The sequence below is a fragment of the Carcharhinus amblyrhynchos genome, chromosome 11 (genome assembly GCF_965287045.1).
Source record: "Carcharhinus amblyrhynchos chromosome 11, sCarAmb.v2.hapA, whole genome shotgun sequence".
NCBI lineage: Eukaryota > Metazoa > Chordata > Chondrichthyes > Carcharhiniformes > Carcharhinidae > Carcharhinus > Carcharhinus amblyrhynchos.
Window position 1 is genome coordinate 34870416 of NC_137334.1, and position 12696 is coordinate 34883111.

Consider the following 12696-nt stretch of genomic DNA (forward strand, 5'->3'; position numbering starts at 1 on the left):
TGACATTGAGCTGATTTTGGCCTTTCTCCTCCATCTTAAAACCTGGTAGCATCCTTGTAAATCTCTTTTGCACCCTTTCTAGTTTAATAATATCCTTTCTATAATAGGGTGACCAGAACTGTACACAGTATTTCAAGTGTGGCCTTACCAATGTCTTGTACAACTTCAAGACATCCCAACTCCTGTATTCAATGTTCTGATCAGTGAAACTAAGCATGCTAAGTGCCTTCTTTACTCTTCGTTTGCTTATAGTATTCTATTTTGTTATTATTTAACAGGGTTATTTTGATTTTGCTCTCAATAGAAAACTACGGATATGATTGCATTGGAGAGGGTGCAGAGGAAATTCACCAGGATGTTGTCTGGGATGGAGTTTTTGAGCTATGAAGAGAGGCTGCATAGGCTGGTTTGTTTTCCTTAGAGTTGAGAAGGCTGAGAGGGGACCTGATTGAGGTGTATAGGATTATGAGGGATGTGGACAGGGTGAATAGGAAGTAGCTGAAGGGCCAACAAAGTGGGGCAGGAGCTTTAGAGGGGATTTGAACAAAAGCTTTTCATCCAGAGGATGATGGCAGTCTGAAATGCATTGCCTGGGAGGGTAGTAGAGGTGGGAGATCTCACAACCTTTAAAATGTATGTGGATGAGTACTTAGAATAGAATCACAGAATCCCTACAGTGCAGAAGAGGCCATTCAGCCCCTTGAGTCTGCACTGACTCTGAGAGAGCATCATATCCAAGCCCCCTCCCCTGCCCTATCCCCATAGCCCCACACCATGGCTAATCCATTGAACCAACACATCTTTGGACACTAAAGAGCAATTTACCAATCCATCTAACCTGCTCATCTTTGAATGGTAGGAGAAAACTGGAGCAACTACAGGAAACCCACACAGACATAGGGGGGTGGGAATGTGCAAACTTCATACAGACAGTTAGCCAAAGTTGGAATTGAACCCAGGTGCCTGGCACTGTGAGGCAGCTGTGCTAACCACTATGTCATAGTGCCACCCATTTGAAATGTCATAACATTAAATTCTATGCGCTAAGTGCTGGAAAGTGAGATTGGGGTATATTTAGTGTAGTTTTGACAATACAGACTCGATGAGTAGAAGGACCTTTTCTGTATTCTATGATTAAATGCTTACAGTAAAGATGGGATGGAGATAGAGCAGCAACTACATAGTTTTGATTCTCTAATTCATACTACTTGCAAGTGCAGCTCCCCCCAACACACAGACCTTTACTGCTTTGAGACCATGAATCCTACCCCTCCTCTTAAATTTGCAGGTAAAGATTGAAATAACTTCTCAGAGCTTGGTGTCGCTTTACCGGATTCCCTTTATTTACAAACCGATCTCTACTCCCAAGAGTGCTTCAGGTACAAAGTCAGGATCCGGAGTTTCAGTAGCCCTGACACTCTTCAATATACGTACAAGTGAGACTCCCTGATTGGTAGGCAATCATTACCTCAATCAGGGAGCTCATACTGTAAGAGGTCAATCTCATAGACCTCATTGAGGTCATGACAGAGATTAAGTACTCGCTTGTGACACCAGCCTGATTGCAGCTCCCTGTAAACTGCATATCATTGTAAAATCTCCACACTACGGTCAGGAGTCGTGTTAATAAGTTTGATTTATATAGCTTCCAGGATCTCTATGATATATCATTGGGTGGGTTTTTAGTCAGTCTGCTGCAGTAGCTGTAATAATATCTTACATGGCTGCCAGGCTTCTCCATCCATTGGAATGCTTTAAATATCACTTTAAGCTTTCATGTGAGAACTGTGGATTTGTAGAATCTAATGTTGGAATAAATACCAAATAGAATTTGACCAGTTTTAAAAGTAATCACAACTACCTCAAATGATGCTTTCTTTTTGAAATTGTTAATTGCTAGGGAGGGAAATAGTTTGATGGGATAACATCTCTTAGAAAGACTTGGAATGTTATGGACCATATCTTTTATAGCACAATGATGGTTTAAATTGTGCGATGGGAAATGAGACACTACTTGAGATAGAACATTCTGCAGTTGATAGTGATTTATTAGTTTAGCGAATGGGGGAGAATATCAAGGTAGGATTGAATTCTGTTGCTGGAAAGTCTTCAGCTTTACTCTCACCATTTGATGAATTTAACAATTTAAGTTCAAGAATATTTCACCACTTTCTTCAACTGCTCTTTGAGCTGTGACCCAGACTAAGTTCAAATACAAAGGCTTGCGCAGCAACTCGGGAATTGGAAATCATTTCATTAATCCTTGATTACGTTTTATTTTTCCTTCCTCCTTTTACATCTAGAATTTTTAGCTGATTCCTTATTTTAAATTTGATTTGGGATAAAACCTTTTAAAATGAAAGAAATGAATTTTACCATGAGCTTCTAGACCACAACTTTGGGAAAGGAGGTTGGTCTCAGGACAGAACCTTCCAACTGTGGCACCTACTCTATTTTTTTAACTTCAGCAGCCTTCTAACTATGTGTGTGTGGACCTAGCATCCAACTAAACAGGATGGTTCCTATGCTGCTAGCCCAGTCAGAGGACGGACAGCTCTGCAGCCTCAGACATGTCACCATGAGAGTCGGTGCTGCTGAGGCAGATCTGAAACCTCAGGACGTCTCCAGATAAATTTCAAAATTAAAAATGTCAGGGGAACAAGGGTCAGTGGGGAAAACACCTGAGGGGATATCATTAGGCCTAGAGATGCTGTCTTTCCTGCTGTAGCCCCCTTTAGGGCCTAGGGGCCGCAAGCTCTAATGTCTTGCATGCTGGCTGCCACAAGGAGGCCTCCTCCAAAAGGCTTCTGGCCTCCCAGAGTAACAGGCGAAGAGCTGTGCCATCATTAAAATGCCAGCAGCCGTGTAAAATGGTTCATCATCAGGGCCTTCAGTTATCAAAGTCTGCTGTCTGCCTCTGTGTAACCGGAAACCAGCGCCCTTCTCAGCCGGCCACTGGGACATTTGCCATCCTGACCTGGCACTTATATTTGTACTGTGATCCACACTAAGTTCAGAGAGCAGTTGAAGAAAGTGATGAAACATCATTTTACTTTATTGTTAAATGCATTAAATGGTGAGCATAAAACTGAAGGACTTTCCAGTATCAGAACTCAATCCTGCCTATATAAATTTTACCCTGTTCACTGAACGAATAAAGCTCTCTGGTCCAGAATGTTCTACCTCATGCTGTGCCTTAATTCTCATTGCATAATTAATGTCCATCCAGCTCATCTCATTCCCATTTCCTCCCAAACCCTTGCCCTCCCCCCACCCAACACCAGCATCTCCCCATCTTGGCCACCCATCTGGTAAAATTCTGCCCATAATCTCCTTAGACTGAGTGTGGGACTTGTCAAACACTACACACGTGTTTTGAAATATTGTATCTAAAATATGGATTGTCCCACACATGGTAAGACTCCTTTTCAACCTTGTTCCCTGTGAGCGACATACTGTTCCTTACTGAAGAATGTCTTGGTTGACTTATTTTCCAGGAACTCCGTCTTTTACTACTCCACCTTCTCTAAATATGAAAATAATGCCAATTGTTACAAAAATCTTCTAAAGAACTTGGGAGGACCAAGAGTATTTGCATGACTTAACAATCATCCCTGTTCTCAATACCATTGTCAGCTTACAATCTTTCCCAGCCCCAGCCTGTCCCAGCATTGTAGCTATGGTAGATAATGCCTTAAACTGAGAGAATGATTCCTGATCATAATTCCTGACCCAAATGGTCTTTTCTCCATCAATGGAATGGAATTTTCACTATTTTGTTGGACCTCATCTAAGAATTGATAATACATTCAACTAGACCTCATTGATGAAATTGTTTTTGACCACAATCATCACTTTTTGTGCAGCTCCTGGTAATTTTAAAACCACATCACCCCCTTGCAATATTAAGGGATTGATATCGCAAAACCATCTTTAAAACTGGATGGTAATTTTTCGGAACTCATCATAGCATCTCACAAAGTGGCCTTGCCAACAGCCAGCAGGCAGCCCTCAAGGCAAAATGAACAGAAAATTCCTGTTTACTCTAATCTTCCTTACTATACCTCTGCTCGAACTGCCCTTTCAAAGAGAATTTTGGTAAACGGATGAATATAGTTTGGAACATTATAGCAGATAGTGTCACTGATTTTTAAATGTAAAGATTTTCCACAGTTAAAATTGCCCTCTTTTGTTGGAAGTTGAGACTCTTCCGATAATCTGTATTTACAGAGGAATTGTAAGTCTTCCTGCAAGTTTTTTTTCAGTTTTACATTTTATTAATTATCGTCACAAGTAGGCTTATGTTAATGCTGCACTGAAGTTACTGTGAAAATCTCCTAGATGCCACTCAGGCACCTGTTCTAGTTAACCAAGGGAGAATTTAGCATAGCCAATCCACCTAAACAGCACATCTTTCAGACTGTGGAATGAAACTGGAGCACCGGAAGGAAACCCGTGTAGATACGGGGAGAATGTGCAAACTCCACACAAACAGTGACCCAAGCCGGGAATTGAATCTAGGTCTCTGGCGCTATGAAGTAGTAGTGCTAACTGCTGTGGCACCTGTGACTTAAGACAGTGACTTAAAAAATGAGGCATTGTTGATTTACTTTATGCAATTAACCCTAAGAGAGTAGTAGGTAATCACTGCTTGGAGAATATTGCCTAGGCCACATTTGATCCTGGAACTAAAGTATTTTGGTGTTACTTTCTAGACATTAAACAGGTTAGGGTTAACTATTCTGTTATCTTTGTCTCCACAGCATTGCGTTCAGGTCTCCCAGACCGCTGTAAGGACCCTGCAGATAGGGGTAACTGTAATGAATCCATAACCAAATACTTCTACAACAGTTCCATTAACAACTGCGAGACCTTTATCTACAGTGGATGCGGAGGAAATAAGAACAAGTTTAGCACCAAACAGTTATGTCGCCGGACCTGCAGGAAAAGTATAAACATTGAAACAACATTCCTGTTCTTGTGTGAGCAGAGTACAAAGTTGCTGGAAACCTGAAGTAAAAACAGAAAATGTTGAGAGAACTTGCCTGCCATTCATGCTCCCACTGCAGCGAAGTCGGAGAATTTGGCGACTAGCCAAATCTTCGTTCACTGTGACGGGATGGGTAAATCCTACCAGTGTGAATGGTGGTAAGATCCGGCCAGAGAATTCTGACATAAGGCCACAGACATGAAACATTTAACTCAATTTTTCTTGCCGTCCGATCTACTGAATGTTTCCATATTTTTCTGATTCTGACCTCTTAGAACCATAGAAAATTTACAGCTCAGAAACAGGCCTTTTGGCCCTTTTTTGTCTGTGCCGAACCATTTTTTGCCTAGTCCCACTGACCTGCACTTAGACCATATCCCTCCACACCCCTCTCATCCATGTACCCGTCCAAGTTTTTCTTAAGTGTTAAAAGTGACCCCGCATTTACCACTTTATCCGGCAGCTCATTCCACACTCCCACCACTCTCTGTGTGAAGAAGCCCCCCCTAATATTCCCTTTAAACATTTCTCATTTCACCTTAACCCATGCCCTCTGGTTTTTTTCTCCCCTAGCCTCAGTGGAAAAAGCCTGCTTGCATTCACTCTATCTATACCCATCAAAATCTTATACACCTCTATCAAATCTCCCCTCATTCTTCCATGCTCCAGGGAATAAAGTCCTAACATATTCAATCTCTCTCCGTAACTCAGCTTCTCAAGTCTTGGCAGCATCCTTGTGAACCTTCTCTGCACTCTTCCAACCTTATTTACATTCTTAGGTGACCAAAACTGTACACAACACTCTAAATTCGGCCGCACCAATGCCTTATGTAACCTTACCATAACACTCCGACTTTTATACTCGATACTCCGATTTATGAAGGCCAATGTATCAAAAGCTTCTTGTGCTACTGAACACTGTAAAGGGAGCTGGGTGTGATACAGCGAAATATCGCAGAAGTGAACATTATGAGCATTCAAGTTTTAAAATTAATAGCGATAATGCTGTACAAATGCTTTCTGCTATAGAATAGGGGTAGGATTTCCAATGCAGCTAGCCATGTGTTTCGCAGTGGCAGAGGTGTTTGGCCGCTGATGGGATCTTCTGGTCCAACCGTTGTCAATGGGACTTCCCGTTGAATGCACCCCTTATCCTGGGAATCTTGTTGTGGGGGAACTCTGTTGGTGGGACCAAAAGATCCCGCTGGCGTGAATGGCTGGAAAGTTCAGGCCCAAGAATATATAGAATGGGGATGCAATTAAACACATTTTACAATATATTGGAAACTTGGAAGCTCTGCTTTGACAACGGGTCATCTGGACTCAACAGCAGCTCTTTTCTCTCCTTACAAATGCTGCCAGACTTGCTGAGATTTTCCAGCATTTTCTCTTTTGGTTTCAGATTCCAGCATCCGCAGTAATTGCCTTTCATCATAAACGTGATAACAATCCAAACTTGACATCAGCTGTTTGAAATAGTATACAGAATTTGGCTACACTCCCTAGACTATATCGTACTTGAATGCTTTCCATGAAGTTGTCATTCTACTGCAAACTAACTATTTAATGTTGACTCATTTTTATTGGATTTTTTTTACTTGATTTGTAGTTGGACATTGATTCAAAAAGCAATAGCTCCCTCTACTGATCAGTGTCACGTCAATTGAGACATTCTTATTTGAGTGACTGGGACCAGTGGAAGTCACTCTGTGGCAGCAACTCGTTTTGAAAGTTCAGAGCTAGGTGCCAGGACGCAAGTTAGTATTCGTAACCAGAGCCTTTGGCACATTAGTAATTTAATTACCTGAATGGGGTGCAAATTGCTGCCTGTAAACTGCCAGGTTAGTTTTAGAAAGAAAGTCAAAAGTAGCAAACATGATAGATATTCTGATAAGAGGAAGACTTCCTCTTGTGTTTCTGATGTGGTTACTATATTAATGCCAAAGAAAATATCTTAACGGGGAACTTACCCTTCTCTTCCTCCATCCAGTTTGCAGTCATGTTGTCCACTGTCCATAATGGGGCTGCTTCAGGTCACGAGTGATGCTGTTCTGTGAGACTGGCTCAAACTTAATATTATGTTCTATTGTGCAGTTCTGGTCACCTCACGACAGAAAGAATGTGGAAGCTATTGAGAGGGCGCAGAGGAGATTTACAAGGATGTTGCCTGGATTGGGAGGCATGCCTTATGAAGATAGATTGAGGGAGCTAGGTCTCTTCTCCCTGGAGAGACGAAGGTTGAGAGGCGACCTGATAGAGGTTTATAAAATGTTGAGAGGAATAGATAGGGTGGATTCTCGGAGGCTATTTCCCCGGGCTGAAATGGTCGCTACGAGAGGACATAGCTTTAAAGTGCTGGGAAGCAAGTACAGAGGAGATGTTAGGGAAAAGTTTTTCACTGAAAGGGTGGTGAGTGAATGGAATCAGCTGCCGTCGGTGGTGGTAGAGGCGAACTCTATGGGGTCTTTTAAAAGACTTCTGGATGAGTATATGGGATCTAATGGCATTGGGAGTTACAGATAGTTCTATGGCTTGGTAGGTATAGATGTGATTGGTGCAACTTGTGGGCCGAAGGGCCTGTTTGTGCTGTAGTGTTCTACGTTCTATTTGTGTTCAACAATTAAAGAGCAAAATATTTTAGCCACTGTTTTTCATAAAAAGCATATTGAATAAAAATCTGCTTCCAAAGTACTCATTGCCCTTTAACCGCCGCTTCATGCTAGGAGGTGTACTTTGGACTAGGCCACAAAGGTCTATTTTAAATGTGAAACTTTAGCTCTTTCATAAATATGTGTTTAATTCGGGTGAATGATTTGTGCATCTTTCTTGTTGGCTGCTTTGATAAATTAAACTGATTTATTCAGAATTCCTGAATGTTATAAAAATATTGGGTATGAGGCCTTGGAAGAACCTGGGCTCTATCCTTCCCAGGTTTACTGAACATGTTCTTACACACATCAACAAATCATCAAATACCGACAGTGCGGAAGGAGGCAAATTAACCATCAAGTCTGCACTTACTCTCTGATACAGTGCGTTACTCAGACACACCCTACCCTATCCCTGTAGCGCTACACATTTACCATGGCTAATCTATCTAACCTACACATATTTGAACACTAAAGGGCCATTTAGCACGGCCAATCCACCTAACTTGCTGTGGGAAGTAACCAGAGCACCTGGAGGAAAGACACGGACATGGGCAAATGTGCAAACTGACAGGAATTGAACCTGGGCCCCGGCGCTGTGAGACAGCAGTGCTAACCACTGTGCTGCTCCACACTATGTAGCTCTGAATGCAACAACAATTGCTTCAACCATGAAGAAAACAACTCAAATAAATTAACATTTCACAGCAATTAAACGTCTTTATTTTAACTTTCAGGAACCAGAGGGTAACAGCTCTGAAGATTGACTGAAAATACATTCAATGTTCAAACAAACTCTGAGAAGAATCGGATTGGCAAAGGACCCTTCGTAATTTCCTGGGATTTAAAATTACACGCTACCTGAAGATGCCCTTTCAATATCTCTGCTTAGACTGTTTTCTTGTTTGCAAAAGCCATGTTAGTGAGCACAGTAGCATGTTGGCATGTCCCCAGTTATCAATATCTGCAAACTTGCATCAAAGGTAGAGGACATATGCTGTAGGCATTATCAGAAAGATGCAGTTCCTGTTGGACCTGGGACAGTCTTCAAGATGATCTGTGTGCGTTTAAGTAGTTGGTTGTGAGAAATTGTCAGGAAGCTTGCACTTTAGAATTTGTAAAGTCAGTATGATACATTGAAAAATAATGATCAGCCAAGTCTGTATTCACCTGAGATAGAAGATCCACTTCCCTTTTTAAAAAATGAAAAATCAGAATTGTCTTCATTTTCCAGAGTGTAGGTATATCATTCTTTTTTTTACTGTGAAGTAATACATTGCAAATTCCATCATCATACTGATTGAACAGCAGATAAGCAAAAAAGATCTGCCAAATACTTCTTAATGAACACCATAACCTTACAATTCTGATGGCTGGGACTTAAGAATTTGACCGTGTAGCCAGTCACATTCACTTTAACTTGCTGAAGAATTGAAAGTGCAATGTCTCAAACCATATTTATAGTTGCAAAAGGAGCGCTCATTTATTTTTTTCTTCTTAGTTCAGTACATGAGCCCTATATATTTTTAAACAATGGCTTAAAATACTAGAGGCCTGCTTGACTCTACCACCACAGACTGGAAACCTTTTAATATAATAAGAATCCTTCCTTAACATGTTTGTATTAAGGGTTAGAGTGCCATTATATCAAAGTAGGCTGCAATTTAGTCAGATTTTTCAGGTTTCTGCCTTGTCATAATGCTTTTCATTTATGGTTTCTATCTTTTGAATAAGAAAATCCCCTTATGAGTGATTCACAAATCAAGTTTCTGCTGAATGAGTATATTTGGTATCAGTTAATGTATTATAAAAATGCATAGCATTACAACGATAAGAAGCTCTGAAAGAAAGTACACAGTTTGTATTCCAGCCTGAAGTAATTCATTCTTTTTAATACTCTTATATATCTCATCAGGAATGTGTGTTAGCTGTGGCATTTGCAATTGTTTCTTAATTACAACATTAATATGGCAATTAAAAGATGCTCTGCTTTTGTGGCATAAAATAATTAATAACCTATGAATGTGTTTTTGCCTTATTTAATGTTCCAAATATTTTATCATTGATAAAATAATAAGATATTCATTGCCTGCCCTTTCCCCGAAGCCATTAACATCTGCTGCACACTGGTCCCACAATGATCATTCCTCAGTGCTTTGCAGAATTGGCCTTGCTTCATGTATGAGTCTGGCTGGTGGATTCTGCTAACCTTCCATCCAAGGGAGACTAGGCTTAGCATTTTTAAATTAGTGCATGAAATGGATTGAATGTCAGCAGGCATGCAACTTTGCACCACTGGCTTCCATGGCAGTTCAGGAAAATTCATAATAAGGGATAAAGAAATTGCCGAGAAATTCAATTCATACTTTGCTTCAGTCTTCACAAAGGAAGACATGAATAATGTACCAAAGGTTCCGAGAGAAACGAGTTTTAGTGAGGAGCTGAAGGAAATCAGCATTAGCACAGAAATGTTTTTGGGGAAGTTGATGGGATTGAAGATGGATAAATCTTCAGGTCTTGATAATCTTCACCCCAGTGTATTTAAGGACGTGGTCCGCGAAATAGTAGATCCACTGGTGGTTATTTTCGAAAATTCTTTGGAGTCTGGACTAGAAGCTACAGATTGGAGGGTAAGAAATGTAAGCCTGCTATTCAAAAAGGGAGGTAGAGAGAAAAGAGGCAATATGGACCAGTAAGCTTAACGTTGGTACTGGGGAAGTTGCTAGAGTCTATTATCAAGGATTTCATAAGTCAGCATTTGGAAAGCAGTGGTATAATCAGAAAAAGTCAGTATGGATTCACAAAAGGGAAGTTGTGCTTGATGAATCTATTGGAATTTTTTGAGATGTAACTAGTAGAGTTGACTGAGGAGAACCAGTGGATGTGGTTTATTTAGACTTTCAGAAGGCTTTTGACAAGGTATCACATAATGGCCTACTGTGTAAAGTTAAAGCACATGGGATTGCAGATAATGTCTTGAGCTGGATAGAAAACAGGCTAATAGATAGGAAGCAAAGAGTTGGCGTTAATGGGTCTTTTTCTGATTGACAGTCAGTGATAGCAGAGTTCTGCAGGGATCTGTGCTCGGACCCCAACTGTTCACAGTATATATTAACGACTTAGATGAGGGAACTGAATGTATTATCTCCAAATTTGCAGATGATACAAAATTGGGTGGGATGGTGAGCTGTGGGGAGGATGCAGAGATGTTTCAGCATGATTTCGACTGGTTGAGTATGTGGGCATATGTATGGCAGATGCTGCATGATGTGGATAAATGTGAGGTTGTGGTAGCAATAATAGGAAGACAGGTTATTACTTGGATAGATAAATTGAGAGAGGTGGATACTCATCGAGACCTTGGCATTCTCATGTATCAGTTGCTGTATGCGAGCAGATACAGCAAGGCAGTAAAAAAGGCCACACAAGTTATATGTTGGCCTTCATAGCGAGAGGATTTGAGTGTAGGGATGGGGATGTTTTGTTGCAATTGTATAAGGTGTTGATGAGGCCACACCTGGACTATTGTGTGTCCTTATCTGAGGAAGGATGTCCTTGCTATCAAGGGAGTACAGCTAAGGTTTCCAGGCTGATTCTTGGGTTGGCAGGTATGTCATATCAGGAGTGAATAAGTCTGTTAGGATTATAATAATTGAAGTTTAGAAGAGTGACAGGGGATCTCATAGATACTTATAAAACTCTAACAGGGTTAGACAGAGTAGATTCAGAAAGAATGTTCCTAATATTGGGGGAGTCCAGAACTAGGGGCCTTACTTTGAGGATAAGGGGTAAACCTTATAGAACTGAGGTGAGGAGAAATTTCTTCACCAGAGGGTGGTGAATGTGTGGAATTCACTACCGAAGAAAGTAGTTGAGGCCAAAACGTTGTCTGATTTCTTGGGGCTAAAGGGATCAAGGGATATGAGGGAAGGGGGATCAGTATATCGAATTTAATGATCAGCCATGATCAAAATGAATGGCGGAGCAGGCTCAAAGGGCCAAATGGCCAAATCCCGCTTCTAGTTTGCTATGTTTCACAGCTAGGATCCTGACCCCAAATCATTTTCACTGAGGGCGGCCTGGAGGTTCAGATCAGCTGCATGCATGTCTTCCTGGCAGATAGGCTAATTATTGATAATTAAAGGGTCCATTACGGCCCATTTCTCACGCCATCTGTGATTTACAGTTGGCAATGCAATCAACCCACATCAAGCTGGACCATGTCCAAGCAAACGCTTAAGCAGAAAGTGAGTGTGGAGGTGGGCTTGGGCTGTTGGTGGGGGTTGGGGGGGGTGGGGTTGATCAAGAAATCACACAAGGTGCCCCTTCCACCCCCAACCTGTAACAGCCACTGGTTGTTCCTGAAGAGCTTGTTACTGCAGGATCTTGGGCAGGGTATTGTAAAAACTATAGCATTTATAAAGGTAAAATTAATTTTAAACCTTTGTTCAAATTATGCATTTACAATTATTGCAGAAAATTTTGGACAAGTGGAAATCTCTTTTTGTTGGCACTAGTTTTACACTCCGCCTGCATCTGACCCTTCCCACCATCAGGATCTTTCAGTCCTGCCAGAGTCAACAGAAATTTGAATGGCTCTCACTAATCTGACTGCAGTTACTATTTGCTCTGAAGCGACTTTTCAAGCCTTTCTAGCACCCATAGAATCTACAGTGCAGAAGGAGGCCATTTGGCCCATCGAGCCTGCACCGACAATAGTCCCACCCACGTGCTGTCCTATCTCGTAACCCCACATATTTACCCTCCAATTCCCCTATATTAAGGGGCAATTTATCATGGTCAATCAACCTAACCTGCACATCTTTGGAGTGTGGGAGGAAATCGGAGCATCCAGAGAAACTAGGCACGGGGAGGATGTGCAAGCTCCACACAGACGACCTGAGGCCAGAATTGAACTCTTTAAATCAACAAGGATGAATGCAAATGGTCAAGAGCTTTAGGTCTCTGTGTGTCCAGATCATCAGCAATCAGTCCTGGACCTTCCATGCTGACACTATCATTAAGAAAGCCCACCTACGCCTCAACCTCCTCAGGAGG

The 12696-nt window shown here is 41.4% G+C and overlaps 1 protein-coding gene across 1 annotated transcript in view; it reads left to right on the plus strand.

The window, feature by feature from the left end:
* LOC145349688 (tissue factor pathway inhibitor-like) overlaps positions 1-9657 on the plus strand; it is a 43359-nt gene extending 33702 nt beyond the window's left edge. The window contains exons 4-5 of the mRNA XM_080198218.1: positions 4764-4949; positions 8376-9657. Coding sequence (XP_080054344.1) covers positions 4764-4949; positions 8376-8389 — 200 coding nt within the window. The 3' untranslated portion in view covers positions 8390-9657. The remainder of the gene's footprint in view (positions 1-4763; positions 4950-8375) is intronic.
* Positions 9658-12696: the final 3039 nt, after the last annotated feature.